The sequence below is a fragment of the Lepisosteus platostomus genome, chromosome 13, assembly GCF_059453375.1.
Source record: "Lepisosteus platostomus isolate fLepPlt1 chromosome 13, fLepPlt1.hap1, whole genome shotgun sequence".
NCBI classification, from domain to species: Eukaryota; Metazoa; Chordata; class Actinopteri; order Semionotiformes; family Lepisosteidae; genus Lepisosteus; species Lepisosteus platostomus.
Genome location: NC_142623.1, coordinates 9505185 through 9527386, shown reverse-complemented (window position 1 = coordinate 9527386; position 22202 = coordinate 9505185). Strand labels below are relative to the sequence as shown.

The window sequence follows — 22202 nt, the reverse complement described above, 5'->3', positions numbered from 1 at the left end:
CACCCCTGGAGCAGTTGGGGTTAAGGGACTTGCTCAAGGGCCCAACGGAGTAGGATTCCTCTGCCATGGGTGACATGCCATGGTCTCCCAATGGGTGACAGCGAGGGTTTGCATGAACTGCTATGTGCAGCAGCCCTTCCTTCTCACTAGTCACTGTAAAGACTAATGTAATGTGATGTATGAGTGAATAAGTACAGATTGTGCAACAGAAATGTTCCAATGTGATCTACATGCAAAGATAACAAGTAGTATTGTTTTTGTTGGCAAAACTGTCTCAAAGTTGAGAGCAATACTTCTATTGGATTTAAAGAGATGTATTCACACACCTGCTGGTTTACAGTGTCATAGGGCCGCATCAGATCACCGGACGTTTTGTTGCCTCATTCTGAATCACAGAATATGGCATTGCACATTCCTGGAAATTTTGTCTAGTTTGTGATATAAATTGGAGGTTTTACATGTGTACATTTTACTTCATTGTGCTTTGAAATACACTCATCAATAGTCGATTCTATCTAACCCCGAAATAAAAACATAACATTGCAGTTCCCCTTTAATTATTATTTGCTTGCTTTGGTTAATGCTTCTCATTTCCAGCGTTTGGGCCTCAAGATTCATTCTAGATTGTGTGAAGCTTCCATATTCTGCTCATTATTACCCAGTTTCACCAGGAAGAAGTGGCTCTCTGGTAGTGGATGAACAGGAAATGTAAAAAGCAAATAATGGGGTTATATTGTCTTTACCTGTGGAAAGGTTCTTTTTCATTATTAAAAAAAAAAATAATCAAGCAAACATTGCCAAGGAGTGTGGTGAAGGTTTTTTCAGGCTTGTATAATGTAGCAGTGCTCAGGTTAGTTCAAAAGGATCTACTGTAGAAATGTGGAAAATACCAACTCTGTTGAACAGCTGCTGCCTGTAAGTTAAGTAAAGACATACTGTAGTGTATAAACCAAGTTGTATAGTACCCGGTTACTGTATTTTTTATTTTGGGGTTAGTACTGTTTTTTTGCACTGCATTTTTAATATTGTTTATTATACCTTTATTTCTGTATATCTTGATGCACAGGGCCATGAATGAGATGTGTAAGCCCAGTGAGAGTGGGGGGTAACGAACTTTCAGGAACAGGAACAGGACAGGAAGCCCAGCTCTGCAGTCATTCCAGAGAAAATGATGATGTCACACTATTGCTGTGAGTGTCTAAATTTCCACAGGGGGAGGAAGTGTGGGTCTGACAGTAGGCACATAGCTGAGGCATGATTAGCTCACAGCTCAGCCGGAGAAAGTGCTTTCTTTCAGCAGTCAGATTGCTTGGCAGGGAGCCAAAGCAAGCTTACAGTGGTTTGAAACTCTTTCTTTCCTGCAGTGTTTCTTTAAAGTCTCTGTTTTTGTTTCCTTCAATGAATTAGTTGGACCACTCGACTTTGAACAGGTAATTTTACAACTAACAGATGAAGGATCTCTGGCTTTTTGCAAAGACTAGACACTCTTCACTGGTCAAATAATATATCACACAAGGGTCTGTTCTAAACCAGAGAAGACAAAAAGGCCCAGAAAGTTCTGTATGTTTACATTCATGCATGTTGTTAACACTGAGGTAATCCTAGAAATTGAACATAATTCTTAAAAGAGAAGAAGGCAATGGGCAACTTAAATCACTCTTTTTCAGATAGACACACTATTCTCCTGCTGATCACATGAAGAAATTAAACACTTATATACTAAGAAAAAATACTAATCATAATACAGATACTGTGCAGTGAAGGCAATCTTATATCTGATATTTACACTTGCAGTTCTTCATAAAAGCAATAGGTAATGCCAGCTTTCCTTTGAAAGAAATTGTTTTGGAACTACAGTGGCAATCAATGAACACTTGCTGTTCTTCTGTTTTTAGCTCCCCAAGTACATTTCAGGATAAAATGAGACAAGCAGGAGTATGAACAATATTAATCAGTGAAACAGGAGTATTGTTTTACTTTTTTTTACTTTTACTGCTCTTAAAGTCAAAAGGAATAAGCACTTTGTTGGCTTCTTGCATGAAGGTGAAGCACTTTTTGCACCTTTGTTTTTCTTTAGTGCTGGTTCTTATAAAAGTGCCGCAAGAAAAGCATTTTTGCAGAACCTGGGCACTCTGCAGACTTTTGTTTTCAAAAGTGTTTAAAAACTTCAAATGATCTGGCCCAGATCCTAATTTCTAATGAAAGAGGATGTTAAATATATACAGAAATCACCCACACCCTTCGAAACTAAATGAAACAATGTTGTGAAGTCATCTCACACTGCCTGGCGATGCAGTGCGCTAATAAAGGGAGGTTTTTTTGTTTTTGTTTCTGATGGCCTGCATTGAACAGCATTCATTTAAAGAAAAGGCTGGTCTTCCAGTCCTGCTGGCTGCCCTGCATGTTATTTTTAGCTTCTTTAAAAAAAGAGCCTGTTGCAGTCTTCTGAAAAACGTCACTTAATAGTGAAACAAAGAAGTTCAGAAAAGTCATCAGTGATTTAAGAAGACCACAAAGAGTCAAGCTAATATATTGTTTCTGATTTTATGTGAAGGTTGTCAGGAAATTTGGGGCAATTAAATTTTTCTGTTATGCAATAAAAGAAGCATTGTCAGTGATTTACAGTGCTTGTTGGGTTAACACTGGTTGCTGGTTGAAACTGACAACCACACTTGTGCCAGATTTAATTTCAGTTTGATAGCGACACCCTGTAAAAATGTCTGTATGTAGTGATACCTGTGTAATCTTCCAATGCACAGTATAACAAACTCACCACAGATTCTGTTAATATGACTGTTAATAATGACTTTTGGTTTAATGGGTGTGGTGGTTTTTGGACAGTCTGATTAAAGGTATCCAGTCTTTTCACACCATATACTGCAGGGGTAAATGTCACCTAATAATAGAAATTGTATTGAACTCCATCCCGAAGTGCTTTAGGAAGTGAAAACTAATAAGTGAGTGAAACTAATAAGCATGTGACATAAAAAGCAATTCCATAGTTGTACAAGTTTGGGAAATATCAATAACTATATAATGAGGAACATGTATGGGTCTTAATGTATGAAGAGCCTAGAAAATATACAAGAAACTTGAAAATCTCTTTTCAAGATCACAATGCCAAAATACAAGTGTGAATAGAAAATAGATATTCAGAATTGCAGTTGATATTGCTTGAAAAAGACAAATAATTAGCTGGAAGAAAGGTTACAGGGTAAAAGAAGGCACGAGAGAGCAATGTGTAGTATGAAGGTATATGAGTATGAGCTTGCAATACAGTATATATGGATATGGTGAATTACTGGACAGGTTTATAAACTGTTTGCATTTGTTCATTTTTTATTTTTGCAGAATACACACAAACCTGGACATGCAACAGTAATTCAAGCCAAATAATCAATAAAATCTTAATTAATTAAACATAGTTGTCTCAATAGACTAATTAACTGGAAGATGAAATGCCTTGTTTTTATGTATTTATTTTGTTGCATTTGTAATGTTTGCACTTGAGTTAGAAAACTGAAAAAAGAGATTCTAACTCTGAAAGAGGCCGAAGCAGAAATACTGTAAGTGTAGCTTCTTGGTAAGGTTCTCAGGAAGATGGCACTGGGCTTTTTTGCCTTCCTGAAATGGTTACAGCAACGCAAACTATGCTATTTATTAGTTTTTGCTCTCTGAAAAAATGTAAATAAAGAAGATAACAGTGGCATTTTCACACTCTGTGCTCAGCAGTGAGAAAGTGTTTGTTAAGAATGTCGTTCCCACATAAGATCAGGGGGGTGGGCCTCAAAAAGCTGTGAACATTCTCAAAACTCTTCTGACCACATTTGATGAGAAATGTGAGAAAAGTTCAAGGTATATGAGGAAGTTAGTCCTCAATGAATAATGCTGTGAAAACTCTCAGAATAGCACTGGCCTTCTGTTATCTACAGAAATAAAATGGTTAGCATCCATGGCTTCTTTTTCAGCACTGCAAATATGTACTGTCTTTTAATAATTGCTTACACTTATATAGTGCTTTTCTGGACACTCCACTCAAACCACTTTACAGGTAATGGGGACTCCCCTCCACCACCACCACCAATGTGCAGCCCCACCTGGATGATGCGACGGCAGCCATAGTGCGCCAGAACGCTCCCCACACATAGTGTCCACTTTACTATGAAAATATCTCTTTTTTATAGTTCATGGGTTGCCTCAGACTTGGTTAATGAACATGTTGGGATTAATGTGCAGGGTCTGGCAGAATACACAAAGACAATCGGAATTATTCTTACACCTGAAATGGGCAACTGTCAAATGATTGCCAATGTTGTGCAACCACGTCATCTTTACAGCTTTTGTTGATGTGAGGTGGATGTTATTTTCATCCATATCACTAACAGTGCTAGGGGATATTGAATTTGGTCCAACTGCAACCCCCCAAAGCTAAACACATGTCAGCATGCTATCTGGGAGAGCATCGGAAAGAGGACAAACAAAGCGTTCACTAAAAACTTTAGATGTTCACAGGTACTGGGTAAGTAGCAGAGCTACTGTGGAAAAAGATACCTTGGCTGGAGCCAGCCCACAATACTGCAGCAGTTCGTGGTCAGCTTCTGTATGTGCTACAACTTGAGGAGTCTTTTTTCTTTTAGGAGTGTTGCCTCCTGATTTTCATAAATATGTGTGGAAAGCAAATTTAACAAAAAGAAGAGAAACTCTCAATCTGTCTCATTTTCACCAAACAAAGGTGACATCCTTAAGATGACGTCCTTAAGCTCTGATGACCTATATTTTCTATTGTTTCTTGTTTCATTTCTACTCATAGGAACACAAGAAAACTTGTTTGGAATCGTAATCGTAACAAACGAGAGGAGGCCATTCAGCTCACATAACCTGCTTGATAATTAGTGGCTAATTGTTCCAAGAATCTCAGCCAGGCATTTTTAATAGAAGCCAGGATATCAGCTTCAGCTTCATACAGTATGTTCCATGCCGATGCATATTCAGAAAAGTTACAGCTCATCATCTATTATATGTCTTTTTTTCAGATTATCACAATGGTGTTTATGTACAGTATTTCACAGCATGATGTACTGTATTTTCTTGTTAACCTCTGACGTCATTTGTGCATTTTTACCTCTCTTCCAACTGAATAAGTACACTTTAAAGCATACTGAAAACAACGACTAATTGTAATAAATAAATGAGGTGGCAAATAATTTGGGAATTAATGTCATTTGATTGTTTTGGATGTTTACTTGCTATTTTAATAAGTAGAATCGACTGTTTTGATGAATGTTTCTTTTCCTTAAAAAAAGGATGTTTTTCTTCAATTATTAAGGATATGTATGTAGTGTGTTTCAATGTGATTAAAGACAACGATAACAAATAAATTCCAAATAAATTAAAACAGCTTTGGTTCATTATCCAACTGCCAAACTTCTCAGCCTGTTTACATGGTGTCAAATGTCCATTTACAGTATTAACCACAAGACATTATTGGCAAATAGAAAATAATGCTTCTAATTTATGTCGGTCCAAGGGTAAAAAGTGTACAGTCAAAGCATGTTTTGGAATAAATTTAATGCATCAGTTAAAAAACACAAGATGAATAATATAGCTTCAAGCCCCAAAAGAAATAAAGTCTTCTGCTAATCTCAAAGATGGGTTCCTTAAAATGACACTAGCAAGCTACCTTCAGGCACATCCTGTATACTTCATTTTCATGGCAGGCCACGCTATCTAGTCACGCTAGTTGACCTGCTTTGCCATCTGCTACTTGTTGGTCTGGTCTGGTGGCGTACGAATTAAATCATCAACCTTGCAGGGAGCAGTGTGCTTCGATAGTTAAATCGACAGGGAAACAGAGGCACAGAGTAGGAATGGAACTAATTAATTTCCCTGTGCTTCATGAAGCTTTAAATTAAAGAAAGAACAACAACTGCAGTGAGCATTGGATGTAATTGGATGTAACAAAAATCTGGCTTGAGAAATCTGATTTTAAAAGTTGATCACCTGCAACTGCTGCATGTTGTAAAACAGTATTGATGTAAAGTCGTATTCTGTTTCAGTACCAAGACTAGGTGGTTGAGAAGAGTTCTTTCCTTCTCTATCTCTTCTGAGCACATTGACGTCCAAACAATTTCGTTGTCAGAAATCTAATTAATACGTTTTGGTATCAAGAAGGCTTGTCAATACATTAAACATGCAGATACACAGAGCAAAGGTAGAAAAACTTTTCTTTACATGCAAGTTAGAATCTCAGCAGATTCTTTCTGCCTCTCAGGCAGGCTGAGCTGAATACAATTAATGCCAACTGCTCTGTTTAATTAGTTCTCCTGAAACAGGCCTTCGTTGCCCTAAATGTTCTTTTTTTTTTGCATTTTTGCATCTGCTGAGCTACATTTCTTTGGAAGTTCTTTTTTATTAACAAGTTTTTTTTTTCCTTATGCAGTTTTTTTTAAGTGCCTTCTTCGTTCCCTGTGATTTCTGAAGCACTCACAGTCTTTCTGAGGTTCCCTTAAGGAGCCGTTGTGCTATTTCAAATCTTTGTGCATGTTGTGATGTACATATTTGTTCCATTGTCCTATCAGAATATAATATTGCTGGTGATCATGAAAAAAAAACAGCTTTAGACAGTGCACATGGAGATTTATAGTACATTTGGATCTGCCATGGACTGAGCAGGAAAGAATTAAATGCTAATTATAGACTATAATGTAAGTGTTCAATCAATCAAAATTGAGTCACTCAATTATTATGTTGTAGAACATAGTTCCTTGGAACAGATATGAAATCTAACCAATATGCTTATGGGAAATCTAAACAAGGAAGATTGACACTCGAACTGTATGTGGTTTTAGTTTTCTCTGAATGGAGGAACCTGAGAATTAGAGATGCTTTATCGATATGTCTGATCAGTGCGAGAAATCAGAACCCAATGCTAGAAAAACTTAAACTGTAAAAACTAGAGCCACAGAAAAATCTAATAAGTGAGTTATATGATCCTGCATTGTCTAACACAAGTAAAAGGATTAACAATCATGTGTTAGGATGTGATAGCGAATATCTCAAATCAAGGGCAGTGTTTCCACTTGAAGTACAGTATGCACTCTGGTTTGCCACCCCTAATTCAATGAGAATACCAATGAAGGTCTTCTTTTTTGGGGAGGGAGGGATTGTTGAGCAAAGGAGCAAAGAGCCTTACTGAAGGTCTCATTAAAACATAACACATTTGGATCATCTTTATACAGGAAGCTGATGTAATCTCCCTGCATGCTGTATTTTTATGTCAGGACTAATCTTAAGCTTTTTTTCTCAAAAGCTACGTTCTAAATAACCGTAAACAACAGGACTATTTTGTCACAATACTGTACAGCACCCTCTGTAGATCAGATGTTAGACTGTGCTTTCTCATAAAGACTTGTTTAATAGATCGTCTATCATAAAACACAATGTTTATCTTGCCTTAACCTATTTTCTCGTGGGGATATGGGGTTAACTATTTTTTTCATTTAGTAGGACCAGATTAGTCTGGAGATCAGCCTTAAGGTATATACTGTAGTAAAACCAGAACTTGTGTTGGTATCCAAAGGCTGGTATCATCATACAGAGTTTTGCATTTAAGGCAATTATTTTTCATTTAAATCAGTTTGAAAAGCTCAGATGGGCTTTTGATAATGTTTAGTGACTGAGAAACATAATATTCCAGAGTGCTGGAGAGAGGGAAAGACATCTGACGTTTTGGGTCTCTATTTCTTGTTTAATCTTTCTACCAGCTGAATTTGAGTACAGCAAACCTGGAAAACACTCCCACAAAGAAGGCTATACTCAAAGTATATTTGGCCTCTATCGGCAAATAGAAAAGAGAACTGAGTCACGAGACAGAAGAGGTTATAACTCTTTACAACAGGAGTGTGAAATGGAAAACTCCCACTGCAGATACTGAAATGGGGAGATAGAAGAGGATAGAAGGGAAGAGAGATCCAAAGATACAGAGCCTGGAAAAAGTAGCAGAGTTTAGTGATCTTGTGTACAGGTGGTAAACACAGTTAGTATGGATGCTTCACTCTTTCTACTGCCAAGGGTCTTGAGAAAAGCACATACCTCATTGTCTCGCCCATACTTGAATGTGAGGTTTCGTGGTATGGACGTTATGGCTCTGGGAATGCCTGTGCTCTGGTCACTAGGCTGGTCGTTGACAATGTAGGTGCAGTTCAAGGCGAAGTCGGCCTCCCTCCACAGGTTCATGTCCCCGATTTCTCCTTTCATTTTCATTTCAGCCAAAGTCTCTGTGGTCGTTTTGTGCTTTGTTGTTTTGTTTTTTGGTTCCCAGTTTTTTTTTTTTTTATAGCTTCCGCTCAGCTGAAAGCTCATTAACTCCTGGAAAGACAGGGGAAAAAGAGAAAGAGATGAGTTGATCAGAAGGCTTCCAGTAAGGACGTCCTGGGGAAAGCACATGACAAAACATTGTCAAAATATAGAAACGTCCAGAACAAACTATTTTGGTCAGGGGTTATTCTTTCTCATAGTTAAGGTCAGCCTCCCCGGTGGAACGGGGGGTTTGCTATGAAACAACAGATTTTAGCCAAGAGCATTTCTTAAAGGTAAGCTGCTTTAATTTTATTTTGAACAAATGAAAACCTTTCTATTCCTATTGCATCTCTTAGAATATGATATGAAAGACTGCAAAAGGTTTGTGTAATTTGACCAAGGAATATAACTATTCTCAGGGAATTCCGTTGATTGCCTTCCTCAGAAAGAACTGGAGATCCACATTTTATGGGAAAAAGTGTAATTCAGTTGTGTGAATCGAGAGAGATGACAGGAATTAGAGGTTATATGGCAAAGGTAAAGCTTACCGAACAACCTCGCTTTCCAGTAAGCTGCTGCAAGGGTATAGCTGTGGTGGTGGGAGGGGTGAGAGAGATGTGCAAAGGAAAATCCAGAAGACAGGATGATGTACGTACTGTATATATGGAAGAGACCACAAGTAGGTGAGGTTTGGATCCTTAAATTCCTCTTGTCTGTTGTCTGTTACAAACTCCATTTATGAGATTTTGAAACGAGAAGATTTGGAATATAATCTCCCATCAAAATCATATTTCCGATTCCTGGGAGTCATGTTTTACATTGTTCTTCAAATAAATACCAGGATAGATATACAGATACTGTCCATATAAAGATCACTTACAATGTTTTCATGCATAAGCCTCTTTAACAGTATGTGAAACTAAATGCAACTGAACAAAAATTCAAGGGATTTTTGCTTTTCTTCTTTCCCGGCACTGAAGAGATGACAGAAACTGACAATACAACCAAACAGAATTGTCCGCATGATTTTCTCACTTTGTCAGGTAATCTGTGAAATCCATGGAAGGGTGCTCTTTTACAAGCCAAAGCAGCTTACTGGAATTGAATTGTACTGAAATGTTCAAGAGCTGTCTCAGTGCATGACAGCTGTAGTATAGTTTAGGAAGATTTTTACTTTAAGTGAAGATGAAAACTACTCTCTTCCCCTCTGTAAATCTCTTCTTTGCCTGAAAACCCATCCATCCTTTTTTATATCAGGGTTGTGGGGGAGCCTGAGCCTATCCCTTGCCTGAGAACACTGACCTGGATATTAGTGATGGTGACAGTTTTACAGAAGCACGTGAGAAATAAAATAGCATACCAGGTGTATTGCCGTAAGTTCTGAATTTTACTTCGTAAATGAAACTAGAGGGGAAGTCCACAAAACCTTTTTTTTACCAAGTGCCTTTATGTTTTTATTATTATAAAAGAGAAAACTACCCATTAAATTATTTACATTTTCCAGCAATGACTTACTTTGTACTTATGTTATATGTAATTGTGTACCATTGTTTCTGTCTAGATAAGTGCCAAGACTACCCTGCTCCACCCTTGCTCTCTGACTACAGTTGTTCTTTCCAGACAAGTTTTTAAAGGATGATGATTCTTAAGGGTGCTAACTCCATGAATTTTGCCTAGGGAACAGACTGAATAGATGTATTTTGTCTCTAGGCTTTAACATTTTTGTGATTCAGCTGCATTTCTTACATGAGAAAAAGTTATAACTGGATGTCACACGGATCTATAAGAAACATAAAAAATATTTAATTAGCCCTGTATATACCTGCATCCCTTCCATGCCTGTTGTATGGGTTCCAAAGAGTTGAGGTGAAAGACATCTGCTAGGGCAAATGTAAAAGGACTGAACATATTTTAAATAAGAACAGTTGTGGGATAATTAGGAAGACCTTGTACCTAGTTCTACAGTTTAGAGGGACATTATAAACCTGTTTGACTTGTGTGGAAAATAAAGGGTAGGGTTACAGTGGGTGTCTATTATGGGCCCTTTCATATTTACATTGTGAAGTTCCAAAAAAATAGACTGTAAAAAATCAAACAAAACTTGTTAAAGCAAGTGGGTATGTGACCTCAATTAATTGAGCACAGGTGTGTCAAGGTGAGGGGCCACACTCGGGGTATATAAGGTTAGGCAAATGAGCACTATCACAAAGAGATTAGAGTTTAGACAGTTTGAGTATCACACAGGGAAGGATTCTTGAAGAAAGTCTTATTGTTTTAAGGGATGTTATTAATATTAGGAAAAACTAGAAAATCATCCACACTACCAATGCAAATCTAGATAGAGCTCTTGTATAAGGAGCAGGGTTTTTGTTTCTTCTGCTTTGACTGAATTACAGTAGTTATTGTTTCCAGCAAACCTCAGAAAGTACTGGAAGAGCACAGGTGTGCAGCTGTCTCCAGTCATTGGAGAACAAGTCAAAAAAGCCCAGCTGAGGTGACCAAGAAAGGTAGACTTTAAAAATGTCTGCCAGAAGAGTAGCAGGGAGATCCAGCCATATGTGGCATGATTTTGGCATTTCTGACATTATTGTGTCTGTATTCCATTTGCTGGAACTGCTTTAAGATAGCGTGCAGGATCCAGCATGTACAGTACAGCTCACTTTCAGGCTTCACCCCCGTTATATCTATACTGTAAATTCAAGCATTTCAGGGAAAAACACCTCCAGTTTAGGATGAATGAATCAGCCTTACCTGAGTTCACTGGAGTCAGGATAATGTTATTCAGCTGTTTCTAGTGAAGCAGCATCATAGAGAAATGAGATTATTAAGGTACTGCTGTAAACAAATTCTGTGTACTTCCTTCTACACATTTAAGCTTTGTCCTTAAGATAAATGGTTATGCATAAACTCTATAGGAGAAAAGAAAACACAGATCCCTGTACCAATACTTAAAGTAGACCTCTGTTACCAAGATCTATTTTAAGTGAAGTAAGTATAGGCAATAAATGATTCTAGAAACAGATGTACTATTTCAGTTTTGCGCCATACCATGTTTAGGTCATCAGGTCTCCAGAAACAAAGTTTTCTATATACTGTATGTCACTCTGTAAATGCTAACATTTCTCTAATTTAATTGAGAAAAATTAAAACAGTGATGGAAGTTATTTTCTTTACCATAGATAGTTGTTAATTTGCTTTCATCTAGAACAATGTTAAATTATTGAACTGATTTTTAAGTGCTGTGTGGAACCTTTTGAAGTGAACGATTTAGTTTATTCTATCAATTAAGCCACTCTTGGTATGCGTGTTTGTGACGGGAGTTGTTTAGATTCCAAACAACCCAAGAGACCATATGCTTTAATAAACTCAACACAAACATGAGGGTATGGAGCTAAACTCTCATTTTATAAGAGTGTAGTACTCTAGACCCTACCCCTAATAAATGGCTTTACATTTCACTTAATATTTTATATTTTCTTGATATCAACAGTTCTCTGGAAAAGCAAACTGTTCTTCTAGTCTTAAAATGTCTTGTTAAGGCCTCTCCTCAGAAATTGAGTTTCTGTCCTCTCAGTAATTTCATACACTAGAGCAGGAATGAATGTAATGTAATACATACTGGAGGCCCACTAACCTGCCACCTAACTGAGCACTCAGATATGCAATTGTAACTTTAATTTACTTAATAATTTGAATTGAAGGATTAATTTGAACTGTTAGACCATAGTAGTAGGTACTACTGTTAGACAGAGCCACCTGTTAATCACAAGTTAATGCAATGGAAAAAACCTGTACAGTAGAATGAGCCACACCTGGTCTGATTGAGTAATTAGCACTCCGAGGGAGTGAAATTCCAGGGAAGGGAAAGGAGTTGTCAGGATAGGCCCTGCTTGTAATGAGCACCTGGACTGTTCTAAAGACTTACTGTATAAGAACAGCTAGGAGGCAAAAGGTTAGAGTGCATATGTGTCTACACTTCAGCTTGGAAGGAGGGTGTTTGAGAGTGCAAGAGCAGATCATTTTAGTAATGGGTTGAGCTGGCTTACTGGGGGGGGTGCTCAGCAAGCTTTGAATTTTTGGCTGTCCTGGGGGCCATCAAAGGTGTTGGGCAGACAGGCTGCTTAGTAACTAGGAAGGGGATTGCTACCCAAACGTCATGATGAAAGTGAGGGGGACGTGTTCCTTTCCTGAGGATTGGTAGTTTCAGTCTCAATGGGGTTGAAACGCACTGCCAGGGAACAGGATTGACCAGCTGCACAAGGGCTGACTGGAGGCATTTTGTAACTTGCCACTACTGCTGTCTCTTCTCCCTGCAGTTGAAAGGAGTCTAGAAAGCACAGGATGGCTCCCGAGCACTCCCTGGGCCTTACCACCAGCAAATGAATTATCTCGGAGAGAGCCAACAGACTGGCTTATGCTGTGTCAGGGGCGCATGTGTTTCTTATATCAGGCATCCCTGATCAAATGGGATCAGCCATCTGTAGATGGTGAGCTACTGGTTTTTGAAGATATTGTGCTTAGTAAAGAGCAGGTGAGACATTCTACAGATTGTAATGAGTCATGAATGGAACAAATAGGGAAGACCAGTGGGAAAAAAAAGACTGCACTCTTATTTTGGAGGCTAATAACAAGGAAGAACTAAGATCCTGTAGGGGTCCTGAAAGACCAACTAAAAATAATGTGAGAAAACCTAAGGTGACCTGTTGGAGCTTTCCAACCCTAATGCTGAAAGCCCCAATCCAGTCATGTTGCCTGTTTCTGAAGGCAACACCTGCTTTTATTTTAAAGAATTGAGCTAAACTTTCAATTAAGGGCCAGATTCCTGTTGTGGGCTTAAGGATACATCCAGTGTGATTCTAAATTATCTTTTATTTACTTTAATTACCAAATTCTCTGCCTAATTAATAACAAATTGATTCTTGTTTTTAAGAATTGATTTAGCAATGACCTGTAACACCTGCTGGCCTGGGCTCTTCATCAGGGTTAGAGACCTCTGTACTAGAGCGATTCAATTTTCAAGGCAATTGGCTAAAATGTGGTTTAGATCACACCTGTCTTGCAGGCAGCATTGAGTCTTTAGTTCAATTTTTTGTAAATACAACTAATATTGTGGTGTCTTTTATATCTAAACCATATAGAGTGAATTATTCTAACATCTAGTAAAATAAAGGATTGACTTTAAATTATTTTAAAAAAATGGCACCAGAATTAATTGCATTATGGCTTTCTCCATGTGAGCCAAAACCTTGAGGCCTGATGATGCTGCTGCACTTCTTGGAATTTCAAGGGTGAGGTTGAAGGCAAAAAAAAAAGGAAAGACAACATTCAGTTTAAATTCGTGTCCTGACTTTGCAACTCTCTTCCTGCATCTGTCAAAGACTTTCCTTTTTTCACCTGTTATGTTTGAGTCTAGATTAAAAACAGTTCATATATGCTCTTAATGTTAAATCATACTTGCAACAGTCCATTGCTTTTCAAAACCTAGGGATTGTTGACAGAAATGTTAGAAAATATGTGCAGGGAGACATTGTTTCTAATGTAAACTATTAAAGGAGCCCACCATAATTACTACTATATTCTGAAAAGCACAATAATACATTATTGAAGTGCCTCATTGGGAAAGGAGGCTTTCTTCCTTTGAAGCTGAGCCTGCATAGAGCACCCACTAAAAACCTTTGAGATATTGTGAATACATTCAGAATGATTGTATTGGCTTTGGGGAAGGGTTTATATCAATCACTGTGTCCATTAATTACAGTGTCAGCATGCAAATTAGTTGTTTCTGAGAAGTATGTGCATACCAATAAGTTCTGAAAGTTTCTTATATAAGTACTATGACTTCATCCAACATAAAAGGATGAGCTTAATTTGCTTTCATAAACACTATAACCTCATAACCCCTTGGGGTATAACATAATTACCAGATTTGAATTGGCAAGTGCTCTATTTCCTGCGGTACAAGTACGTGTATTAAGGAGTTACAGATCTGTGTCTTGTGCCAACTCAGCATGGCCTTTTATGAACTTTGTGATTTTTTAAAGACATTTTTTAACAGGATCGAAGAACTGCTGTATAGAATACAATACCCAGCCAACACTAAAGCCAAGACCAATTAAAGTGTAGGTGAATCTTAGAAATCTACGTTATTTGTTTCTTTGTATTTTATCACTTTCCTAAAATCCTGCTTGATAAGCAGGTTACTGTATGAGATAATGCCAAACATTCTGCTTCTTTCATTGTGTCCCTGTTGATAGTCATTATATATGAAGGCATTCAGGCTGCAAAGCTGACATTTATATTTTCATAATTTTTTGCATGTATCTTTCCTTCAAATGTTACCTTGTTAGGATTGGTATTATTAAGGGTATAGTATTTTCCCTTTTTCAAAGTATTTTTGTGATGATGCAGGTAGTGTTCTACCTCATTATATGAACCATTATATTAGTACAGTACATTAAGTTCTCTAGATTTTTTTTATGTAATAGGTAGAACCAGTTATGAGAATTGAAAGAAATATGTTAACTTGTCAAACACAACAGACATTTGTTTTTCCTTTTTGCACTTTATTTAAAACTAAAGGCACTGGACTGTGCTATCTAGTACAGGAGTAAACAATTTGTCTTTTCTGTTTTTACGTTTCACCACACCATCTCTGATACTGCATGCTGACACCTTGCACTAGCATGGCAAGGAGGTTCAGCATAAGAAGGTTTGTCTGGATAAAAACCCAACTAAAGAAAGCTAAGAAGTAATGCAAGGTGTCAAATAACATAGCAGTGGCAAATAACATTATTATACACTAAGAACAAACTTCTGTCATGAGAGGAACCTGGCATCTGCTATGAAAAACATCTACTTCTGAACTCTGTTTTTAGTTCATATGACAAATAAAGATGTATGATGGTGGATTACGATGGTACCTCAGTAGTGTTGGATGCAGATTAAGCTTGCATGTTTCTCATATTCATTCACCATATTCTTTCCTCACATTGTTGCTCAGCTATTTCCCAACACAACAAGCGATCAAACAGAAACATTGGCCCTGATTTCCAAACACATCCATTCTAAGCATGAAAGCTTCAAAGCCATCAATCACAGAAAAAACTCAAAAGAAGTGTGCGCCCTGATCACTTACTGTACTTAGGTGGTCATTGAGCTGCTTTCAGTTTATCCCTTGAGTTCAACCATCCCTCTTCTCTCCCAAGCAAAACCCATCCACGTTGCTGCTTCTTCTCTTTCTCTCTCCCCTACTTTTCCTTTTCCCCGCTTCCTTCGTCAGATATCCATATGCCACGCTCCCCCAAAAGCTACCCCGATCAAACCTTCGTCTCAAAATAGATCCCAAGCCAGGCCCTGCCAGGCTTTTGAGCACATGCTCCAGCCTCATTGGTTTCCACTGGTGTCATGTGACAGGGATTACAGAAGGAGAACTGTTTGACACCCACTGGGGGGGTTAAAATAAGATCTACAGACACATATGCACTGCAATCTCTGAAAAAAAAAATGCTGTTCCAGATGGAAGGATTTGCAGTCTGCCTGGGTAACACACACACACACACAAACAACACTCATAGGCTGATTTATTTAACGAGCAGTCTGGCGTCAGTCTTCTCCTGCCTTGAACTTAACCCTCCCAGCAGACTGACCTAGATTAGGACGTGAAGAAGAGTGGTCAATAAAATAGACCAGGTCAAAAGCTCGGCAGGTAATTCCGGAAACCTTCCCAAAGAGGGGCTCAGACGCTCCCGAGATCCGTCTGAGACCTTACTTACTTTCCCCCTACTGCTGCCCATTCTTATTATTTTCCCTGTCACGACACAGGTAGGGGGTGGATAACTGACCAACAGCGCCAATGGTGTTAGTTTATTTTGAAGGACTATTGGAAGGGTCACACATTGCCCACAAGGAAATACAATGTCAGACCGTCCCATGCACAGTTTAAGTGTGTTTTTCTTCCTGATGAAAGAATGAGGAAAACATACCATACACTGTAACAGATTTTCCATATACTTTTCAATCCTCGATGAGAAACCAAGAACTTCTAACTATAACTCGAACTCCCTCTCTAACTATGACTCTAATGTTAAAATTGTTCCTGACATATCAAGGAACGGTGTTTGGTATCCAAACATGCAGTCATGTTGACAGACTCGTTTTTTAGAAAGAATGAGTAATAATTTTCAGTTCTGCAGTTCTGAAAGATTGAGCAACTCTGAAACATAAAGAGAAACAATTGAACAAGACTGGATAATTTTACAACAAAATTCAGGTGTTCAGTTTCAGATTTCGTCCAGACACTTAAACAAAAACATTCATACCAGCCCTATTTCACAGCTATAATTTAGTATTTGACTGACACTTTCATCAACAGTGATTTACAATTGCCTTTTTAAGTGCACAGATAGTTGAACCCATTTATTATATCTGGGTTTTTTACAGTGATCGTGGTGAAGTGTCTTCCATAGGTGTAAAGCAGCAGTGCGTTCACCTGGATTTAAACTATCCAGTCAGGATTCCAGAGTCCTCTCTGTGACTCCACACTGCCATCCATACCATGCGTTATGTTTATATGGCAGAACGGTGGTGCAGTGGTTACCATTACAGACACACAGCGCTGGGGCCCTGGGTTCAATTCCAGGCCTGGGGTGGAGTTTGTGTGTTTTCCTTGTGTTTATTTTGGTTTCCTCTGGGTGATCTAACTCTAACCGCACAATCCAAAGTCATACTGATAGCTTAATTGGCTTCTGGGAGAATTGGCCCTGGTGTGAGTGTGATTGTGTCTGTGTGTGCTCTGTGATGGACTGGTGTCCCTTCCAGGGTGTATCCTGCCTTGTGCCCATTGTTTGCAGAGACAGGCTCTGGCTTTTCCACATCCCTGTATTGGATAAGATGGTTAGAAAATAATAATGGAAGGATGGATGGATTGGTCTCTTACTAGGGGCATTAAACAAAGAGAAAGAATTCAAATAAAATAAAGTTTCCCAGTTCACCCTCCACACAGCTTCCCACTTTGCACCTTGCATATTTTCCAGCACTTGTTCTTTTCCCATAACATCTACAGGACATTTTTTTACATTTTAGATAATATGCAATGTCCTACTGTATCTTTAAATACATTTGCTGCTTTATGTGCAGAGGGCAGGAGTTTAGTTTGGAAGATGATGACGAGGGTTAAACTCTGGTGATCCCGATTGGGCTGGCTTTCACAATGAAAACTCACCTCAAAGTCACAACACATGTCTGCACATGTGACATTTTTGAGTTAATCTATTGTCTTGGCATCTGTTGTGAGTTGTAAATCAATTCAACATAACAGAGTCTTACTTATTTGGATACATAAAGACATAAATCTAATCATCCTTGATAACTTGAAAATGTGTGACATTTTTTTCTTTTAATTGGCCTTATGCTACAGCCCAAAAAAAGGAAATGGCACAAAGTAAAGCAATTGTGTTTCACAGATATTGTTTTCTAAGGACCAGTCCAAGTTTTTCAAAATAAATAACACCACAAATATGCTCCTTAAAGAATATATCCTGTAATTGAAGTTAAAGAAATAAATATTATCTAATCAAGGCACCGAGTATTATAATTGATGGTTCACTAATGTGCAAAGGATCTGTGCATTTATAACTTTCAATATGCACTACTTCGTGACAGCCACTCCCCAGAGTACCTGAACAGCAAGTTAAGCAGCACTTAGTTTTCCTTCTGCACTCTGCAAACACATGGATACTGAGCTCCACACCACTTAGCCTGACACAGTCATCAGCTGCTTAAGGTGTGCACTTTCAGCCTGCGTCTTTTTCATCTTTGTTGGTTTTTATACCTTTATGCTATAAGAGGTAGGTCCACTGAGAACAAATCACCATTTGATGGTGACAATCTGGAGACCTATTTATACAGCAAGGCCAACCAATTACATCATGTCCTTAATGTCAGAAACATTCTGCTTGAGATAAGATGTTGTTAAAACAAAACTGTCCAGTCTGGATTTGATGTGGGCAATAAATTGGTTTCCTGCTTCTTGACAGACTCTCGATAAGAAACCCTTTAATCGCATGTGGACTCTCGGCTGAGGATTACACCATCTCAGTATGTATTGCAAACTGCCAAACATCCAGGATATCTACTCAGCTAGATGTCTTAAGAAGGCCAGGTCCATTCTCAAGGACCCCAGTCATCCCAGTCACAAACTGTTTTCCCTCCTACCGTCCGGTAAATTGTACCGAAGCATTTGGTCCAAGTCCAGCAGATTACGGAACAGCTTCTACCTCCAGGCAGTAAGACTGCTAAGCAGCCAACCTGCAGCACCTATATCACTTGTAGTGGCTACATGGACATTCTGTTTTCATTGTATTCAGCATACTGCACTACTTGTATACTGTATATTGCATTATTATCCGTTATTATGTAACCTTATTTTCATAACCTTAATTTAGTGATTTTTGTGATTTTTTATTTTTTTTTATTTTTGTGATTCTTGTTTTTTGTGAGCTCGCAGAAAAGACATTTCGTTGCCAGCAACTACTGCGGCACACTGTATTGCTGCGCATTTGATAAACAAACTTTGATTTGATTTGATTTGATTTGATTTGATTTGATTCTTATTCGTGGTTTCCTTGTTTGCTATTGCTGAAGCCAGACACAATCAAGAAACAAGATATTTACTATAGACTGAAACACAAACTTGTGTATCGTTAGACTCATTATTTATGCACTGGGTGCATACATGTTGGGTGGAGCCAGCATTTTCAGGTGCAAGTAATTCCATTAACTCACGCAAGCGTAAGCAAGCTATGACGGCGAGATAACTGTGACCTCAGAAAACCGAGTCAAGGAGTTTCAGATAGATTTCAGACAGGGAAATCCTCTCGGCCTCTGTCTCTGTTCCTGCCCTACTGACAACGGGAACTGGACTAAATGAGCTTTTTCTAAACTATAAGTGCAAGGCTGTCTGATCCTGGAGCAGGAGTTGTCACATGGCGCCATTATTATAGGACACTCGAGGAAGGACAGTTTGTAAAGTTGCCTCCTGTGTATCTAACCTCTGTTGCATACTGTATGATGCTGGGTGTAATGATAGGTGAAGCTGCACAGCAACACAGTTGTGCTTTATCTAATTGTTCAGGTTTTTTAAATTCTCTGTAGATAAAATATCTGCTTAAAAAAGCAATTTTTAATGTTTAAAAATATTTTAAAAGGCATTTTAATATGTTTTTGAATATTTCTGTGTACCCAGGTGATATAGTACCAGCAATTAAATTAATGTATACATTGATTTCTGTTTGACAGCAACGTTAAGAACCTGCCCTGTCTCTGAGTACCCTGGGATCATCTCTGACATAACCTCAACAGATAAAAGTTTCAGATTATTATTATTGTAGAATTGAACCAGGGGCACAACAGCAAAAGAAGATAAAAAGGTTATAGACAAGGAGAGGTCATTGGGCATATTTAGCCTGTTTGTTTGTTTGTTTTTAATTGATGCAAGGATCTCAACCAGCTGTTTCTGGGAAAAAAAATCAATTTAGGTTAAAGAGTATGAATTGGACCACGCTTTGGGTAAAGACTTATCTCCTGTTCTTGGCTTTAAATACACTTTCACTTTTTATCCATACAGATACTTGGATGGGTTTGAGTAACTTTCTTTTATATTTAACCTCAGAAAGTTCATTGGAAAGATTGATTACTCCTTCAAGATTCATTGAATTGCATGTATTACTGGTGGTGCGACACATAAAAAATAAGACAATGCAAGAGTGAAATGGTGATGTCACCAGTTTGTATATCTGATCCTGAAGGCAAAAAGAGATTTTGACATTACGGGATTAAGTTGAATTAAAGTATAATATATCTGTGTACATTGGTCAGTTGCCAGTTGTCAATAAAGGATGACTCCTACTAGAGTGAATTAAAAAGTAAACATGGAAAATTAGTTCATAATGACTAGTACTTGTCATGTCAAAGGTGTGTTACAAGCTCCATTGTGTGAAATGTGCTCGTGTCAATGACATCACAACTCTGGGCTTTCAATGGTGCCAAATCTCCATGTCTGGATTAGGTGGTTTACTTTTAAGGCACTGTGTTGAGGGCCCATAGAGTTTACCATCATGCTCTACTTATGGACCCAGATATTTTCTGCTGCAATAGAAAAACCTAAAACTCAACTGTATTGATATGCCACAATATGAAAAACACAAAGAAGCCACATAATTAGATGAATAGCCAGACAGATTAATCAATAAATCAATTTTAATTTCATACCACGCTTGTATGGTGAGTGCCATGAGACTTTACAAAAGGTAAGCCAGGTAATTTTCCATCACTGAGCTCAGCTTCCAGTGTAATAAAAGAACTGTGCTGAATAATTTGCATCCTACATTCTTTAATCTCATAAACCATTTATCCCGGTTCATGTCTTCCATGTTTAATAAACAGAAAATAATTTTGTAGATCGGATAATACACTGGAGATAGCTTTAATATTCATTGCCTCGACAATCTCTTTTTCTGGCACAGTGCAAAGCCTGGAAGCAGTGCCATATCATGAAGAGGAAAAACGTTTTTTCAGTACTCTGTGAAACCCAGCAGAAAAAAATATTTTGGGTGATCTGGATGATCTACTGTATCTCTGGAAGCAATTAGGTAGGAAATATTGTGATGGAATTGCTACACACTTCTTCATTTTGCTCTGAGTTTTAGTTTGCAAGCTGGGAAACCATTTCATTAGAAATTACCGGTGATAAATATATTCAGAATGTGAAGAAATCTAGCACTAGCCTTATTCGTTTTACAAGATTTAAAATCTCTTATTGAGCACTACAGCAAGTTAATGTAATTCCACCTATTAGTTACTGTATAACCAATGTGTATTTTTTTTATGTATTTGACCAAAGAACCTGAAGAGGCACTACCGAAAAAGTCAATGTCTCAGGCATAAATTGAATAGTGGAAACGTTCTAAGCTGACAGTGAACATTTTTAGTCTTAAACAGAGACAGAGAAGAAGGGGTCCTGATTCGAGTATTCAAATCCTACAAAATCAAGGAAAAGAATAAATGGACTTCTTCATAATGAACAGTGAATAAGAAATCAGATGACACAAGTGGAAACTTGGTTATACATTCAAACTTTAGAGTAAGAAGAACTTCTTGACACAGAGTTGTGAGGTGGCTGAAAAAAGTGTCCTAGCCATGTTGTTAATAATAATAATAATAATAATAATAATAATAATAATAATAATAATAATAATAATAATTGCTTACACTTATATACCGCTTTTCTGGACACTCCACTCAAAGTGCTTTACAGGTAATGGGGACTCCCCTCCACCACCACCAATGTGCAGCATCCACCTGGATGATGCAACGGCAGCCATAGTGCGCCAGAAATGTGGCCAGGATGCTGGGGTTACACCCCTACTCTTTTCGAGAAACGCCCTGGGATTTTTAATGACCACAGAGAGTCAGGACGTCTCATCCGTAGGACAGCGCCTGTTTACAGTATAGTGTCCCCGTCACTATACCGGGGCATTAGGACCCACATGGACTGCAGGGTGAGCGCCCCCTGATGGCCCCACTATTACCTCTTCCAGCAGCAACCTTAGTTTTTCCCAGGAGGTCTCCCATCCAGGTACCGACACCTGCTTAGCTTCAGTGGGTTACCAGTTGTGAGTTGCAGGGTGATATGGCTGCTGGCCAATGCTGTCTCTCAGGAAACATCAGGATTGGCTCCTCAGACCAGTTAGCTACTAGCAACCAAAGAGGCTTGATGTGCAAAAAGCTCTCTTTAGAAACTTTACGTTTTATGTTATAACATACTGCATGTTTGTGTGTAAATCTTATCTTTTTTCTAAACCAATGTGGTGGGCGCAACCACAGAACATGCAACCCACTGTCTTGAA

General features: G+C 38.2%; 1 protein-coding gene across 1 annotated transcript in view; it reads right to left on the bottom strand.

The window, feature by feature from the left end:
- The window catches only part of prdm1b (PR domain containing 1b, with ZNF domain), a 33757-nt gene extending 18162 nt beyond the window's left edge, over positions 1 to 15595 (bottom strand). The window contains exons 1-2 of the mRNA XM_088603044.1: positions 15439 to 15595; positions 8092 to 8367 (exon numbers count right to left, since the gene is read on the bottom strand). Of these exons, the coding sequence (XP_088459170.1) occupies positions 8092 to 8361 (270 nt within the window). The 5' untranslated portion in view covers positions 8362 to 8367; positions 15439 to 15595. The remainder of the gene's footprint in view (positions 1 to 8091; positions 8368 to 15438) is intronic.
- Positions 15596 to 22202: the final 6607 nt, after the last annotated feature.